General features: G+C 40.2%; 1 protein-coding gene across 3 annotated transcripts in view; it reads right to left on the reverse strand.

Moving 5' to 3' along the window:
- Positions 1 to 19,379, reverse strand: part of LOC126293408 (calcium-binding mitochondrial carrier protein Aralar1) — a 693,372-nt gene that overhangs the window by 15,957 nt on the left and 658,036 nt on the right. For all 3 annotated transcript variants that reach the window (XM_049986624.1, XM_049986628.1, XM_049986625.1), the window contains one exon: positions 266 to 356. In XM_049986624.1, coding sequence (XP_049842581.1) covers positions 266 to 356 — 91 coding nt within the window. The remainder of the gene's footprint in view (positions 1 to 265; positions 357 to 19,379) is intronic.

A 19,379-nucleotide genomic window follows, 5' to 3' on the forward strand; every position in this document is an offset into this window, starting at 1 on the left:
ACAGGAAAGTTTTGACCTCTGTAGTGTTGTTCCTCCACACAAATATCCAGGGAATCAAGAACTACGAAGGATCTAAAATTTTACTTTCAAATCTGATAAAGTGAAACAAATTACTTTCAATAACTGTACAGTTGAAATGAAAAGACAAGAAGTTCAAAAAGCAGAGTCTGAATTAAAACAGGACTCACTCAAGCACTTTCTTAAACTTATGTTCACACAACAGATAATTATCTCACACAAATTTGAAAAACACTGAGATACTCACGTTCCTCCGAAGTCGATGAAGAATAGTCTCTGAAGGACTTCGTAGGTAAGGAGAGTCACACCAAACTGAGGTGATGATCTGAAAACTCGGGCTGAAATGGAATACAAGCCAATTGATAAGAGAGAGATTGCACAGGAAAAAGAGAATACAGCAAAAAGTTTGAAGTGCTGAACAAAAGCAAATTTTTATTGTAAGTAAAGAGTAACACTGAAAAGGCATTCACTATAGGGTGGTGGGATTAGCCTCAACTCTATTATCCATTGAGGTGCTGCAGGGGTTAAGGCACTGGACTTTTACTGTAGAGGAAATGTGTTGAAATCTGTGACTTCAATGGTTTCCCTAAATGCTTACACAAATGCTGGTTGTTTCCTTTTGATAGGCCAAGGCCAATTTCCATTGAATTGTTGTCCAATATGAACTTGAGAGTAGCCTCTAAAAGACCTCTATGCCATCCAGAGTTAAATGACTGATCACATCCACTGCTTTAAATGATGTACTGTCTTAATTACACAACAGATTTTAAAGTTCAACTGCACTAACATTCAAGAAACAGCAGATCTGTGGGAGGTTAAAATGAATGTAAACATGGAAATGACAACTAAAATTAGATGAACCGTTCCACAATACACTTTTTTGTGACCAACAAATAGATAACCTACAGTTACTTTTGTCAAATAGAATGATGACTTATAAACAACGATATGTAAACAAAGATTACAATATGAAGTTCTCATTGCCAAGACTGTGGGTAGGTGCACTGCATTACTAGTTTCAACAGGACTACACTGCCATCTTAAGATGTGCAAGATTACAAAAATATTTACACTGTTGTATCTGTAACTTTAAACAAACAATTTTACGCATGCTCCTTTCGATATACCCACAGAGTACAGGTTATGAAATCATGCTGTGTGATAAACCACACATTTGTTTTGCACCGTAACAGATTCTGATTCTGAAGTAAAACAAAATTACTTTTACGTAAGTTATTACAGTAATATACCAATTTGAATATGTGCACAAGATACATTACCACATCATGGAAAGAGAGTACAATATTAAAAAATATAAGTGTGTTCTCATGGCAAGACAGTGTCATTCAAGTGCGGCACATCAGAAGTGCCACATATACCTGAGCATACCATCTGATACCTGTCACACTAATAGAGTAATACAGAAGAGTATCACCAGATGGCTGTGGTCTCATGAACAATAAAAAAATTTCTTCTACATTTTTTATGAACATACATGAAACATTCTATGAGAGAATGCAATATGAATCATTTAAAAATGGAAAAAAAGAGTACAATATCAGGCACATAAAATGGAAAATACACTACTTAATAATAATTCTTCAGTGTGTGTGTGTGTGTGTGTGTGTGTGTGTGTGTGTGTGTGTGTGTGTGTGTTTGAGGTTTACGGGCGCTAAACAGCGTGGTCATCAGCGCCCAAACGCATAGAAACAGGAACACAAGCGGTGAAGGGACGAAGCGAACGCCGAACAAGGAGAACGGCTAAAAGACACAGGCCTGACGCAGTTCCAAATGCGCACATACAGAGGCAAAACAAGAGGATAAGAAACACACTAAAAAAGGAAAGGAAACACAAGGAAAAGAGAACAGATACCGAAGGGAAACAAGGAGGTAATCGTGACTGGCGGACCTCTTACCTAAAACCTGGGTGAGCCAGTCACCCAGCAGCACATTAAAACCTTCTCCCTAAAATCAGAAGCAACAGATTGGACAGGACACAAAACTGTAAGACCTTAACCACAGTCACTGCGTCGTCTTGCAAAATAGAGGGCAAATCCGGTGGCAAGGAAACCACCGCCCTCTGGTCAGAGAATAAAAGACAGTCAAGTAAAATGTGGCGGACAGTAATCTGGACGCCACAAGCACTGCAGATTGGGGGGGTCCTCCCGCCGGAGTAAAAAACCATGCGTGAAGGGACTGTGTCCAATGCGGAGGCGAGTGAGGAGAACCTCATTCCGCCTGTATGACTGGTAGGACGTATGCCATGGTCGCGTAGTGGCCTTTACCAGACGCAGCTTATTGTCAGAAACTGCCAACCACTCCTCTTCCCATTGATGCAGAACACGAAAACGCAAAAGGGAGGTTACAGCATGGAGGGGGACGGCACATTCAACAACGTGAGGGAGGGAACATGCATCTTTGGCAGCCACATCCGCCAGTTCGTTTCCCCTAATACCCACATGCCCCGGCACCCAGCAGAAAGAAACCTCCTTCCCCTGCCGTTGCAGGTGGAGTAGGGCATCATGGATGTTCTGGACGACCGTATCCGCTGGGTACAAGTGTTGCATGGTCTGAAGGGCACTCAGGGAGTCAGAAAAGACGAGGAACTTAAGACTGGTAACACATCTCATCTGCTCCAATGCCCGCAAGATTGCAAACAATTCGGCATCGAGGATGGTAAACGCCGCAGGAAGCCGTAACTTGACGACTCGATCAGGGAAAACAACAGGACAACCAACAGAGTCCCCCTGTTTAGAGCCATCTGTGAATACAGGTACATGGTCCGGATGCTGGTTTAAAATATCGTAAAATAAGGAGGTAAAAACAAACGCCAGAGTGCAGTTCCTCCGGTACTCCGACAAGTCTAGAAGGATGCTTGGCCTATGGAGCAACCAGGGAGGCAGGCGAGTAAAACCTTGTCGTTGGGGGGCCACACGCTCCACACCAAGGGACTCAAGCAAATGCTTGGCACGAATCCCAAATGGTTTTGTTGCCCTGGGACGACTGGAAAAGAGACGTTCCATAGGCGGTCGGGCAACGGTACGGTACGCTGGGGAGGTAGGACAGGCAAGGAAATGACACACCCGTCGCACCATGAGGAGTTTCCGCCGGATGGCGAGCGGCGGTTCCCCTGCCTCAGCACACAGGCTGGGGATGGGACTGGTACGGAAGGCACCAGTGGCCAGCCTGATACCCTCATGGTGTACTGCGTCAAGGATCTTCAGATACGAAGGCCTTGCTGACCCATACACGGTGCAAGCATAGTCAAGACGCGATCGGACGAAAGCCCTATAAAACTGCAGCAGACGCGCCCGATCTGCTCCCCAGGACCGATGGCTCAGACACTTCAAAACATTCAGTGCCTTCAGGGCCCGCACCTTGAGGTCTTTAAGGTGAGGCAACCACGACAACCTAGAATCAAAAGTGAGGCCCAGGAACCTCACAGTGTCTCTAAAAGGAAGAACGGTGTCCCTCAGATGCAATTCAGGGGAGGTAAAAAGACGCCGAGAACGATTAAAATGAACACACAGAGATTTGTCTGCAGAAAAGGTAAAACCCGTCTTTGCAGTCCATGCCTCTAAGCGCTTTATCGTAAGCTGTAACTGCCGACTAGCACTGACAAGACTGGAGGAAGAGCAGAAAACAGCAAAATCGTCCACAAACAAGGAGCATTGGGCAGGACTCCGGATAGTGGACATGATACTGTTAATAGCAACGGCAAAGAGGGTGACACTTAAAACGCTGCCCTGAGGAACATCATTCTCCTGCACGTACAAATCCGATAGCACATTACCAACCCGATACCGAAAGAGGCGGTGAGAAAGAAAGGACCGAATGAAGATGGGGAGACGGCCACGAAAGCCCCACTCATAGAGTTGATTGAGGATAAGGCGGCGCCAAGTAGTGTCATACGCCTTATTAATGTCAAAGAAGACCCCTAGACAATGCTGGTTACGCAGAAAGGCCTGCTGGATGGCGGCCTCAAGCAGGGTCAAGTTGTCTATAGTGGAACGACATCTCCTAAAGCCACACTGAGAGGGGCTAAGGAGCTGCCTGGTCTCGAGCAGCCAAACCAGGCGGCGGTTGACCATGCGTTCCAACGTCTTCCCAACACAGCTCGTCAAAGCAATACTCCGATAACTACTGGGATGCGTTCGGTCCTTCCCTGGTTTGAGGAGGGGAATCAAAATTGCCTCCCTCCACGAGTCAGGGTACGTGCCAGATAACCATATCATATTGAAACAGTTCAGGAGAACTTCCTTGGATGGCAGCAACAGGTGCCGCAGCATGCTGTACCGGATTTGATCATGACCAGGCGCAGTATCATGAGCCACAGACAGCGCAGAATCCAGTTCCCATATTGTGAAGGGGCAGTTTCCACATTTGGAAAAATTGTTTCCAATAAGGGAGTTAACATTAAACACTTGTCACATGCTAAAAGAACAACATAAGTGGGGGCACAGTGTAAATAACAGTATGAGACTTGCTCACTTAATAGGACTATGGCAGAATGTTTACTTTAACAATTTGTAATATCATGTATTATACTTTTCATCTCATAGTAGACATCATATTGAAATTTCACAATTATCGTGCCATTTTACACAATTATTTAATTGTAATGCATACATCGTCACACAAAACATGGCATAAAAGTAACAGCACCTTGGCATGTTACAGTAACACTTGTACACATATTGGGAGGTACACGCCACAACCTAAGGTCTAGGTTATTGATTTAAGGTGAACACTTACATATTTCGCAATGAGTGCACACACATACATTTTCTTTTGCAGTGATAGTAAAGGGCATCTCAAAAGAAAGTTTCAAAATAAAATAGAAGTTGAAGTCTATCGACAAAATCTTATTATTGAACAATCACTTTAAGGATTTACTTCTTAAAAATAATGTCATTTACAATCCTGCATGCCTACGACACTCGTTTAAATAATGAACAAAATTTTGTGTAGCAGCTCGGCATGTAGACACTGGGATGGATTATTGACACACACTTTAGATTTGACACATCCCCATGATAAAAAAATCCATGGGACTCAAATATGCACTGCTGGAGGGGCAATTAATGTCACCCCTCCTAGAGATCAATTTGCCACAGAAAATTCCATGAACTTACAGTACAGACTCATTGGACATTTGTGCAGTGGCTCTGTCTTGCTGACACCATGGTCTTTGGTTATAACCAGGAAAGTCTTGAAATTCAGGTGCCAAAAAGTCATTTAGACTATCACATAACTTTTTAAATGCACTGTAAATGCACGACTGCTCTCATCCTCAATAAAGAATGGGCTGATTATTCCTCAAGCTGGCATCATAGGCCATACAGCGACTTTTGGCCAATGAAGGGGTCTCTCATGCTTCTGTTTAGGATTTGTTGCATTCCAGTAGCAGCAATTCTTATTGATTTGACCATTCAGGTGAAAATGAGTCTCGTCAGGAAACAAGACGATAAATGTCACATCATTAACAAACTGCAGTCTATGCCTAGCATCCTGAGGCTTTAATTCTTGCACCAACTGTATTTTGTAAGGGTGCAGTCTCAGGTCTTTTTACAGAATTCAATGCAATGATGAGCTAGGTAAATACAAAGAACTTGCATGGTTACAAATTGAGAGGTTACGACTATTACAAACAGAAAAATTTATATGCTTCACGGATTTGTATGTTCTCGATTATCACCGAGTGAGGTGGCACAGTAGTTAGCACACTGGACTCACATTTAGGAGGATGACAGTTCAATCCTGCGTCCGACCATCCTGATTTAGGTTTTCCACGCTTTCCCTAAATCGATTCAGGTAAATGCCGGGATGGTTCATTTGAAAGGGCATGGCCGACTTTCTTTCCCATCCTACCCTAATCCGATGTGACAGATGACATTGCAGTTTGGTCTCCTCCCGCAAATCAACCCAATCTTCTCAATGACCTTCGTCATCCAGATTTCAGTTCGACCATTTTTGAACTGGTCTTCTCAAATGTTTTCATCCATTTTGGGATAAGGGGGTACTTAGGACATAATTTACATTATGTAATCTACATAACTGCAAAATTTCCTCTGTGCTACAGTCTCTGAATCACCAATTTTGTAAAATTCTCACACACAGAATGCACAGTCTGCTCCTGTGCTCCTGAGAAGTGCTCCATAGTGACTGAATTACTAAGGGCCAAGCAAGCGATGAAAGTACCCTCACTGTCCTTCAATATGTTGCGCATGCGCAGAGAGCTCTTGAATTATACACTTTCTGTGGAGACACCCTGCACTATGAGGTCTAGAGTAAGAAAATAATGGAAGACAATTTTCAACTGGTAAAAGTTTCCTGTTTATCGATGACAATGATGCCACTAAATGTCTAGGTAACAACTGACTGTATCTGGCAGTTTGTAGCCAGCAAACAACCCAGACACATGCGGCACTTCTTGATGTGACACACCTCTGTGGCTCTTGTCTTGCCATGTGGACACAGTTATATTTTTTAATGTTCTACTCTCTTTTTCCCATGAGGTTGTGTTATTTTAGGCAAATTATTCGAATTTGTATATTTTCTATAATAACAGTGAAAGGTAATTTTGTTTTACTTCAAATTCACAATCTGTCATGATGGTATACAAACGAATGTGCAGTTTACCACACAAAAGCATTTCATAACCTATACCCTGTGGTTATGTAAAAAACAACTACATAAAATCATTAATTTATGATTACAGCTACAACAGTGTAAATATTTTTGAAATTTTTGTAACCTTGCAGATCTGAAGATGGCAGCTTAGTCCTGTCTAAGCTGATAATCCAGTGTACCTACACACGCCTTAGGCAATAAAAACTTGATATCTGAAGCTTTTGTTATATTGAATTCATTGATCGTTCCCAGCTGACAATGTCATGTATTTATTATAAACAATTATGTCCATGCACAAAATGCAAAGTTCTTTGAATTTATAGTATCATCTCTATGATCATCTGTCATACTCAAAACAACATTTCTGCTGTAAAATAGAGGAAGTATGAAACTAAACTGTGATGTGGTGTGTAAGGGAGCAGACACAATTCTCAGGCAGATAAAAAATGTCATTTCCATCACGCCCATACGTAATTTTTGCTTTTTTTCCATTTAAATTCGCTTTAACCTCCAACAGAAAAATTTCCAGTGACACGAACGCCCCTTACTAATAAGCTTAAGCACCAATAATAAAGCAGTGCTTTGAAATGCAGTATATATTACTGATTAACAAAATATTTTGTTCTTAAGACAATCAACAAAATGTCATTTAATTCTGAATTTATCTCACAGTCTCAAGTTGCAAAGAAATGTCACTACAAAAAGAATGTAATGTGTGAGAGAGAAAGAGATCAGTTGGACACTATTGCCATCCCTCCCCCCTTTCCAAAAGCCCACTTGTAACATGTGGTGTCCTGGTAACAATGGAAGTATCTGTGTGTTGATTGTAAAATATATGGGCGGCATTGTCAAAATCAGAGTTGGGGCACTCTGCTACCCCAGACAACTGAAGCCAGAAGTATTTACAGAAACTTTCGTAGCATCTCAGTAACTGCTGAATAAAGCTGACACAATTTTCCAGTTATGAGGCAGTACTGATCTTACATGCATTAAAGTTGACAAACCTGTGCATGTGATCAGGCAGAAGGGATGCAGTCTTACCAGGGGAACATTACATCTGACATAAACAATCCCAATTTGTGGGCACCACGGGGATTTGCTGCCTTAATTGCTTGAGACACCTGTGCCCTGCCAAAGGTATGTACTGACACAACAATCAACTGGTTTTTATGGTTTTGCCAGCAAAAGTGACTAAACTGTCCAAGATTCACACTGTATTGCTAGAAGTGGAATGGCCCAGTCCACCAACAGCAACGGAGGGGAATTATGGACAATATTACCACTTGTGCCCTGCAAAAGATCAGAAAAACCACTAAACATTTGTCAGTCGTCAGCCAAATGCTCAAAAATATGCACCAGCAGGCAATAAAAAGATGGGGTGACAGAAAGCAACCCCAATCCCCTGCACAGTCTGCTACAGCAGGCGACACTAGTAGTGGCAGTTTTAACCCCACCACCACTTTCATAGCAGCCTTTTGATACTATCAGTAAAAGAAGCCTTAAAAACTTAAAAGAAAAAGAAGCCTATTCCCACTGTTTATGATTTCTACCAACAGACTGTGCTGAGACATTGTGTTTCACTCATACTGTATCTACATGTCACTCAAATGGCCATTACAAAATGTAGCATCACTGTCATGTACAGAGCAAAGTACTTCCTTTGCTGAAATGACTGAGGACCAGGGTAGCCCATCTAATTCAATTACTTGTGTGTCTGACTAGATGCCAACTTAATAGTAATATAGAAAGACTGAAACCTATAAAAAGACTGAAACCATCTGGAGGGAAGGGGGAACACTGTAGAGGGTAGAAACGAGGAGGAGGTGATGTGGCAAACGAAGGGTGGGGATGACAAGGGGAGTGATGTGGATGGCAAAGGGAAGGGCAGAGGGGTGGCAGGAGTTGCAGGCAGGGGAGAGACAATGAGTCTAGGAACTTGAGGTGCAGGGAGAGGAGAGGGGAGGCATGGGAATATAGAGAGGATCTAGAGTGCAAATGGAAGAAGGGGGGTTGAGTGTAGTAGAAAAAGGAGGAGGCAACGGAATGGAGATGATCCTGCAATGGGTGAGAGAGGGGTACGGGGAAGAGGAGGCGGAGGAAACAACATTTGAATAAGATCTGCATGAAAGCTTTTACTGTTGATACAACTTAAATCTACTGTAAAGAGGCATCAATTTCGTGCACCAATAATCATGCAAATATTAAAGTTTTTTGCTGTTTGCTTATTTTACATATGCAGCTGGATCTATCGAAGAAGCTAACACAGAATAGCATATCAGTTTAAATGTAACTTATTTAAACAAAATTTCAAAACAAGCCATGCACACTGCTGTAAAACTGACTGAAGTATTAGTGTATTAATCCAAGCCAGCCATTCTAGAACACACTAATATAACACAAACTATACTATACACAGAAAGCAATTTTTAAGTTCCATTTTTACTATTAATGTAATCAGTGTTATGCTCAAATATAAAGCATTTTTCTGTCCCAGTTTGAAAATGATTTCAAATTTGGTAAAAATATACGATATCTAATATCAGAGTATTACAAAAGTTTATAAATAACTCAAGTTTACTGATCCACAATGTCTTTAAAGCATTTTCCTTTTACTTTATATGTTCTGCTCAGTGTTGTGTCATTGTTTGTCCCAAAGATACAGAAAAATTGTAAGTTAACTAGACTAAATTTAGGAAACAGTACTAAATTTATTTTGTTTGCATAAAACATGTCAAATGCTGCAATGAAAAAGTGGAATTATGTTTCACTGAAACAAAAGACTAAAACAGACAAAACAAAATGAAAATGACTTTGTGCAAACACCTTGACATCTCTAAAGCCTTGACTTATTTAAACTGCTGACAGTTAACTGTTTTTGTGCTTTATACTGACAACATACAACACAGTGACTGTGGAAAACTTGACAGTTGAGTTTTCAAAATACCCACAGCCGTTTACACCGCTTTAAGTGCATGACTGCAGGTTAGAGGTCTCGCAATCTACTTACATTCGTTCTATCTAACAATATACAAGAGACAAAATTTTTTCACTACAAACTTGCCCATCTCATTTCAGTAACCTATTAAAATTATACCATTAATATTTATGAAGAAACTGTTTATTGACTGAGAAATCATGCAATAAATACACTGCCTGACAAAAGAAGTGAAGCACCCAGAAGACATTGTCGGATGTCAATGTAACTTCATACAAATAAATATCATGAGGAGGCAGGTAAGTGATATGACTTGCAGTTCTTTGTGTCCAGTAGAATGGCAACCATAGGACATTAGAAATGTCTGTGTATAGATTCATTACCAGGTCTAGTTTGGTTTATAAGGGGCATGAACAGCATTAGATGTTGAGTAATAATGCTGAAGGACACAGCAAAGCTACATACTCGTGTGAAACAGTGTTATCAGCATTAGACAGGTTTCGAAAGTGGCCACTCTCTGGGTCTACATTTAGCCGACTGATCAAATTGTGCAGTATCCAGATTTGTGAGACATTCAGATGTGACAGTGTCGGACTGCACAGGAATGTGACAATAGGCATATGTCATCAAGGTTCTGGTCAACTGTGCCCGTGCACTACAACAGACGATTGAAGTATTGTGCACCAAGCGGATCTAATCACTTCAAATCTATGTCTCCCATCTGAGAACATGTAATGGATGGTCTGCAACATTCCAAGTCATCCTGGACCACTGATTGGAGAATAGCAGCAGCGAGACTACGGAATTACTGTCCAAGATGGAGGCTGCCGTTAACACCACAGCACAAACAGCTGCGTCTGGACTCTCACTGTGACCTGGAAGTGCGGTCTGCTGACGAATGACACACTGTGTTCAGCAATTGGTTTCATTTCTGCATAGTGAGAATGGAGGCATCCTGGGGAGCGGTTCCATTCTTTCAATGTTTAGGAGACACACAGTGGTGTTACTCCTAGTGTTGCAGTGTGGAGATCCATCTAGTATGATTTCGGGGTGTGGCTGGCAGTGAATGAGGAAACTTTGATGGCACAACAGTACATCACAGACACCCCACGTCCACACACATTCCTTTTGATGTGACAGTATTGTAGCACAATTTTTCAACAAGACAATGTCAGTTCATACACTGCACGTATGTCTGCGAGCAATACGTGTGATGCTGACGTACGGGCAGCCAAGATCCCCCACATCCATCCCTGATAGAACAAGTGCGAGACCAGCTCGGAGATCGACTCCGTCCTACTACCAGTATCCCAGATGTCAACGATCAGTTATGACAGTTGAGAGGCAGCTGGCCTCAGGAGAGAATACAACAGCTTTAGGACAACCTTCCCTACCAAATTGGTGCATGCACCCAGGCCACAGGAGGTGCAACATCATATTGACAAATTCATAAATCTGGCTCCATTTTGTAATCACTGAAATAAAATCATGTACACTTTCAACTTGTAAAGTTTCATTTTGTTTCCTCTTCCCTTCCAGGTGGTTTACTTTTTTTTTTTGTCAGGCAGTGTTTAATGCAATCCCTTGTGTTGGATCAGTAACGTTTGATAACCTCATTTACTTATTTACAGATATTGTACTAAAAACAGGATTCAGGGTGGTTTCATCATAATGTTTTGTGAGGACTGCTGAGCTTTGTAATTCTAATGCAAATGCTTCACGCATAGCAACCATTAAATAACGGCTTGAAAGAGGACATCAGCGAACTTTCAGGAAGTAAAATATATATTTTAATTAAAATATAGGATAAACATTTTAGTTATGTCTGCAATAAAACAGTATAGTGCCCTCTCTTGTGAAAAGTAACAGGTATATTAACTAGCAATTAATATACAGAATTGGCATAGTGGTGAAATTTATGAGAGACAGACAAGCTGCACTGTGTCTGAGAGCATAAACTGAATGTAAATACTGTATCGAGCCAGTGACGGTGGAACTTAATCGTAAACAAAGATCTTTTTTCATGCTGCATCTTACTGAGACTGTTATAAAGGAAGCAGTACGAAGTCAGCGTACACTAAAAATTTAACAGACACAGTGGCTATAATCTTAGCTGAGGCTGGGGCCCAGTGCTAGAAACAGAATGTTCAGGAGAACTAAAATTAAAAAAACTTGAGTCAAAGGGAATCGGAATTGTAAGGGTGGCCTTAGTTTTTCTTCTGGCCCAGAGGGATAAGGGCAGTGGGTGTTCCTCTCCACCATCCATTTGCTGCATTTGTGACATCCAAATCTGGGGGCCCAGGTTCATGTGACTCCACCGATTATAAGCCAGACCAATGCTGCAAAAAGACACACATATTGAGGTATAGACAGTCAGCTCCTGATGAAAGTGGTGAATATTCCCAAACGCTCCAAATAGGATGCAGCATGAACACCAAGGATGCCATTCTAAAAACTCTATGGTCCGACCACAACTCTATGCCATGGGCTCTAACAAACAAGAAAATGCTGACCCTAAGTCTGCTGCTTTTCTTTTTTAATTTAATAGGCATGTGTGTTTTAAGCATGTCCATACCAGTGCATCAAAGAAATGAATAACAAAGATTACTTGCTCTCCCCCACAGCTTAAAGTTATATTCTCCAGCTCTGGAAGAAATATCTGCTCTACAAACACTGAAGAAGGCACTATACATCGTATTAATGGAAAAAAATGCTATTATTCTTTGCAGGAATTCTGAATCATAATTTAATATTATCAAAATCAAGCAATATTCTTCAGTTATATTCTGCAGTTTGGCACTTCGTATTAAGCTGTTACAAATGTTATAATATCTGTTGTTGTTTAAAAATATAGCTATAAACTTTGACGAGACTCCTCTACTGTAAAGGAAATTATTTCATTTGTAATTGATGGCAAAATAAAATTCTAATTCCTTATTTTCAGTTTTGTACCTTGCTACTTACTGTAGATCCACAATAGTGCTCCACAACAGTGCTTATATCACTCAAAGGCCAGAAAAGGCGTCAAATGAACATACAGTTTTAGAGCTGAGCTTTCAGTGGCCAAAACATGTCAGACTGCTATCAACTGAAACTGACTGAAACTGTCGGACAGACATATGGAGACACATGTTACATTACTAGGAAGTTTATTTATCTGTAGCAGAGATGCCTCTGTTACAAGCCAGAGATGTGGCATTATATAGGGCCACTAAATTTCCTACAACACAAAGAACAGAACACTTCATTTGTTCTGTCTACAAAGTTAAATTAAATTCTGGTCCGAACAGGTATGACATTTTAGGAGCTGCTACAAACAGGAACTGAACACATCTAGATCTAATAAATGGATAAAAGGAAATAGCAATCTATAGTCTCCTAAGTGAAGACACAGGGTTTTCACAACAGCAGAGACATTTGAATACAAAACAATGCCTCAGTACTTACGCAAAAGGGCAGATCAAAAACCGGTAATGCAGGTGGGCGGGCAGATGCCCCCAACAGATGATATTAGAGAGAGAAAAAGAAAGAACACTGTATTACTATCTGCACATGTCAACAGAAAAGTATGCTCTCATTCAGACTGTAAAAGCCAACCAGTATACCGATCCGCCCTTGGAAATTAATTGTGACCAGATCTGATCTGGGTAAAACCCAGTTTATTAAATTAAAAGTGCCACTTATATGCAGGTGCATCTAAAAGATATCAAGGCAGTGCAGGAAAAAAATAAAGATATAATTTGGTGTCCACTGCAAGTACTTAATAATGACACATTGACAATGTAAAGGTAACCACTCACTGTACTGTTGTAGCATTTAACGCTCAATATGCAATTTAACAAGATTAAAATTGTCATTAAGCCTTTGGGAAATTTCCTTCCTCAGAGAAAACAAAAAGAAACACAGACACTGCACAAAAAAGAGACACACAAATACATACAGAGACAATGTGCTCATGTATGTGTGTTTATTTGTGTATCAGTCACCTCCAAGGAAGGAAATGATCTTAAAACCTGGCAACGATTTCAATCATGTTTGTATGCTTGTTGATTGCTCACCTCAGCTGTATGGCAAGCAGTTACCTTTAGCTTTTCTATTATTTGTAGTCTACCTATCATTTTTAGTGTTATATCAATAATGACAAACATTAAAATGTAATAACTATCAGATAAAGACTGGAGAATTCTACTTACTAAATGTTTACAGAGTTGTGCAGAACAGAAAGCTACACAACACTTACTTTCTGAAGCAATGATTTCTTCGAGTAATAAATGAGTGGGGGCTCAAAGGGATGTCAATGAAACTATGTTCCAGACCAAGATTGGTGATCGTAATCCAGCCATTCGACACACAGATTTCACTTGTAAGGAAGTTTGTATCACCAAAACAGTAAGGCAAAACACATTAGATCTCTTAAACAGCTGCAGTTTTCAGGGGTACTGACTGCATAATGTTTTCAGCATAGAAGAAAATATACAACTACTCCTGTGGATCAGCCATACTGCACTGCTACCCTCCCTAATATCTGAAGTACATTCCATATAGCCCTAGATATAATCACTGGGGCTCAGCTACATGTGCTCGACAGCTATTTGAGTGATCTTGAATGATCCTCACATCAATTGAAGACATAGTTTTTGCTAGGTGGAAGTGATAACTACTATCTCAGAAGATGGGGCTGTTAATGTTATGGTCCTCACTTAAATGACAGGCAAACAAGAGAAACGTGGCATCCAGCAGTTCTGTATAGCTGTTCTGATTCAATGTATCTCTCATGTTTATTGAAGGAACGACTTTTGTGACATTGAATTTCCTGCTGCTTGTAGTTATATTTATTTGTTGTGTACTGTACATAATGCTCATATTTGCTACTTATCTAATACCTGTTTATATTCTACTTCATGCACACCCTATTTATAAACAATAATAATGTAAGAATGTTATAACCCATGTAACAAGCTATGTATGGTACATTTCATTTGGATGTGATGACAGAATACGATTCTGATAATGATTATCAGTTTTGTACTTTTTTTACATCCTGTAGATTCACAAAACGTTAACATCACTCGAAGGCCAGAAATGGTCTCTTACCAGTTTCAATTTCAAGGTTTACAGTCGAATTGTCAGAGGCCAAAATATGACACACCGCTATCAGTTCAAACTATGGGACAGACTTATGGAGACACTTGTTATATTACTAGGAAGTAATATGTGTAGCAGAACTGCCACTGTTACAAGCCAGAGATGTGACATTAAGTAGGACCATTACATTCCCTATGACATGAAGAGCAGAACATTCCATTCATTCTGTGTACAAAGTTAAGGTAAATTCTGGTCCGAACAGGTGTGGCATTTTAGGAGATGCTACAAACGGGAACTGAACACACCTAGGTCTAATAAAAGGGTACAAGGAAATCACAATATATAGTTTCGTAAGTGAAGACACAGGGTTTTCACAACAGCAGAGACATTTGAATACAAAACAATGCCTCGGTACTTACTCATTACTTACACACAAGGGCGGATCAAAAACCGGTAATGCAGTTCAGAGGGCAGATGCCCCCAACAGACGATATTAGGGAGAGAAAAGAAAGAACACGGTATTACTATTTGTACATGTCAACAGAAAAGTAAGTTCTTATCCAGAATGTAAAAGACAGTATACTGATCCGCCCTTGGAAATCAACTGTGGCTGGATACGATATAGGACAAACACGGATGATTATAATAAAAGTCCCACTTATATACCAGTGCATCTGAACAGATATCCACACAGAGCAGAGGAAAATAAAGAATTTAATTTGGTGTCCACTACAAGTTCTGAGTAACAAGAACAAATAATGGAAAGGCGAAGGTAACCACTCACTGTATTGTTAAAGCATCAGCAGTCAGTAGGTACTTTCACAAGATTAAAATTGTCACTATGTTTTTGGGTTGTGTCCATCCTCAGAAGAAACTAAAGGAACACAAACACTGTACGGAAAAAACCACCACACACACACACACACATATACACCACAAGCATATGTGTGTGTATTTCGATGTTACTCAACTCCAAGGAAGCAAAAATTCTTCCAACTTGGAAACAATTCCAATCATCTTTTTACACCTATCGAGTGCTCGACACTTCAAATCTAAGGTGAGCAGTTTCTACTAGTCTTTCCATTATCTGCATTTGATCCACGACTTTTCAGAGTCATATTAATAATGACAAACATTAAAAAGTAATAACTTTCAAATAAACCAGAAAAATTCTGCTTGTCCAGTACTTGCAGACATTCACAGAACAAAAGTCTACAAAACACTTGCTTTCAGAAAGAGAGGTTTCTTCATCAAACAGGAGAGAGTTGAAGTAACATCACCAAAGTGAACCTCCCCGTTAGCCTAGAGTTGTGTGCCAGACCGAGATGGCAAATCGCAATCTGGCCCATCCACCACACAGATTTCACTTGTCATAAAGTTCGTATCTGCATACAGTAAGCCAAAGGGCACATTAGATCTACATAACCACTGAAATCTGCAATGGCATTGGCTGAATAACACTCTGAGCACAGGAGACGTAAACAGACAACTACTCCTGCATGTCAGCCACATTTATGCACATTCCTTGAAGTTCCTGACATAATGAGCATGGTTCAACTACAAGACTTGATGGCTCCAGACATCACGAAGCACAAATGATCCTCATACCATCGCCAGAAGAGTGACTGGTAATGACACTGTCCACATCTGAATAACATGCAACAGCAGAACCACAGCATCCAGGAGTTCTGTATTTCTGTTCTGATTCAATGTATCTGCTATATCTATTGAAACGCCAACTTCTGTCACTGAACTTAGCAGTTATTTTTATTCTGCGTGTACTGTACATAGTGCTTGTATAGTCTGTCAGTGAACTCACGAGTGAGTGAGCAAGTCCCCACTCTACCTCACCAGCAAAGTCAGAAGGTGCTTCCACCAGGCTGTTCCACAATGTAGTACCAGCTCTTCCGTAGTGTGTGCTTTAAATTAGTGACGATGCAGTGTTCAGATACATCCAAGCATGGCTTATTTTTACACAAATAAGTAATCCTACTGGAATACAGAAGATGATTTACCTCACCCGAAGCACAATTTTACGTAGTAAATTATTTCAACGTAGGAAAAGAAATCATGAATCAGGGTTCCTATATTTATTACACATATAGGGCTGAATGCCTGATATTCTGATTGCATGTTCACCTACTATTAAAATAACACAATATAGCACAATTATACTGTAGAACTTAGGGCTTATTCTTACAACAATGCACTTGCTTACACTGAGTGGATTTTTGCCCGAAAACAATTCTGCAGTGATGCTCTTGCCTTAATATTCAGACCATGTGAATTTTTGTTCCCAAAAATAAAACCTTAAAGGGCACCTTTTTATAAACACAGATGAGATTAAAAATGCCCTGCTGAGAGGAGTACAAGCTATCGCAAAGATAGAGTCTAATAAGTGTTTCAGTAAATGGGAAAAGCACTGGAATAAACATATACTACACAATGGGAAATATTTTCATGAGAATAACATTGATGTAGACTAATACATAAAATCATTGTTGGGTCCAATAATCACCACTGTTGCTTCCACTAACATTGTCCACACTGCCACCAATGCCATGATCCCACCAATATTTTCAAAGCATAAGGTTTTTTTGTTGGCCACACAAGTTTGTTCAATATAAAAGACTATCATTTTGCTCTCTTAAAATCCTTATTTGTACCAAGTATTTGCATATCACCACTTATGTCAATTATAATCTTCTTTTTACCGAGTGGTCTCTTTCAGGTAAACCCTATGTCATGCAGTATCCTAAGGAAAATATCTTTCTGCTGAGAAAAACAGTTTTTTTTTTTTTTTTTGGTTTTACAGCAGTAGGTAAGTTGTGTAATGTTGGCATTATTCTTTCATCTGCATCAAAGTCCCCTACCATTTGTCAAATCACTGATTTTGGAAAGCCGTTTGCAATAACGGGTTTTTCTAATAATTTCCGGGTATGCAGCCGGATCCCGTCGACATTCTGCCATGATATTTCGGCTCAGAGACGTCTGGCCATCATCAGGTGAGTACTCAACTACTGAAGAGTCCAGGTGCAGTCACGGTATTTATGCCGCATCTCGCGCATGCAAAATGTACTGGCATCCTACAGCGCATGCGTCACGTGTTGACAAGCGCGGCATAGCCGAGTTGTACGTGCTGCCCTCGGTGGTGAAAGTAAAAGATCATCTAGTCATTGAGTATCGAATGACGCTGTCTATTTCGCTGTGATTGTATAATTTTAATAACAGGATTCCAATTTTTATCCAGTTGAAAGCCGTTGTCACAATTTATAAGATTATCGGCAAGACGTATTTCCACTGATTCCTTGATTACGGAATCCCAAAATCCGGAAACCGGAGCTATAATTTTTGTTCCATTGTATTGCATTGAATGTTCCAATGAAATACAGTGCTCTGCTACTGCTGATTTTGACGATTGCCGCAGACGGGTGTATCTTTCATGTTCTGAACATCGTTCATGGACAGTTCTTGTCGTCTGGCCAATATATGCAGAGCCACATTCACAGGGAATTTTGTAGACGCCTGCTTTCTTCAGTTGCAAATCATCTTCAACGGATCCAACCAAGGCCCGGTTCTTTGCTGGTGGACAGAAGATAACCTTGATTTTATTCTTCTTCAGTTATCGGCCTATTTTCGACGACACTTTCCCGGTGGCCGGATGTCTCTGGGCCGAAATATCGTGGCAGAATGTCGACGGGATCCGGCTGCATACCCGCAAATTATTAGAAGAACAAATACGCCGGGAAAATTTCAGAAGTCAATAACGGGTTTCTTCCCAAATTTCTTAACACTCTTTCTTGGCTATTCTAGTAAACCATGTGGTTTATTTTTGCATTCCTCTATGTTGTGTCCTCTTATGAGAAGGCTGACTTTTGTATAAATTGCAGTCCTTTGATTAGGACTATCAAAATTAGCCCTCAGTTCTTTTTGTGCATACTTTTTAATACTTGCTGCAATTACATTAGAGATGACCAAATGCTCTTTATTCTGAAGATACTTTTTCTTTGTATCTTGGTCATCATCTTGCAACATAGTACACTTAGCCATCATTTATGAGTAACCAAGTACATCACAAAATGTATTAACTGAATTGACCCTAGTAACTAAAATCATAGGAACAGAATCAACATTACTCACTTCTTACTGCACTACGCTGTTGGAAAGGGAAAGGAGAACTGATTTTTGGTGTGACTGCAGTGTAGTCACAGGGTGGTTCTGGCAATGGCCACTTCTGTCACCAAGACCTTTGCTCACTTTTCAGTTTAAAGACAGACTATGCTTGCTACTTATCTAATATCTGTTATATTCTAGGTTGTGCACACTTTATTTACAAACAGTTTATTTTATGTCCAATTGCACCTAATGTACTGATGTTCTAGACTATGCAAGTAACTGTGTATGGTATTTAACAGCTTTTGTGTTAGAATGCTACAACCACTTTAAGCACACATATTTTATATTATTTAAAAAAAACTGTCCTATTGTCACAGATGTACATAACAGAGGCAAAAATGCTGAGAATGACCATTGGTGCAGAATAGAATAAAAGCACTTATTCTCTTTGAAAATGATATATTCTTTGGGCTTTAATGAGGCTTTGGTGCCTACTGTCAGAAATCAATTGACTTGGAAGTTAATCATCTGATGTGGTGAAGAGTATACTAATTGCTGGTACAGACTCTGCTGACTCACTGTCTGGTGCACG

This window comes from Schistocerca gregaria, chromosome 10, assembly GCF_023897955.1.
Source record: "Schistocerca gregaria isolate iqSchGreg1 chromosome 10, iqSchGreg1.2, whole genome shotgun sequence".
NCBI classification, from domain to species: Eukaryota; Metazoa; Arthropoda; class Insecta; order Orthoptera; family Acrididae; genus Schistocerca; species Schistocerca gregaria.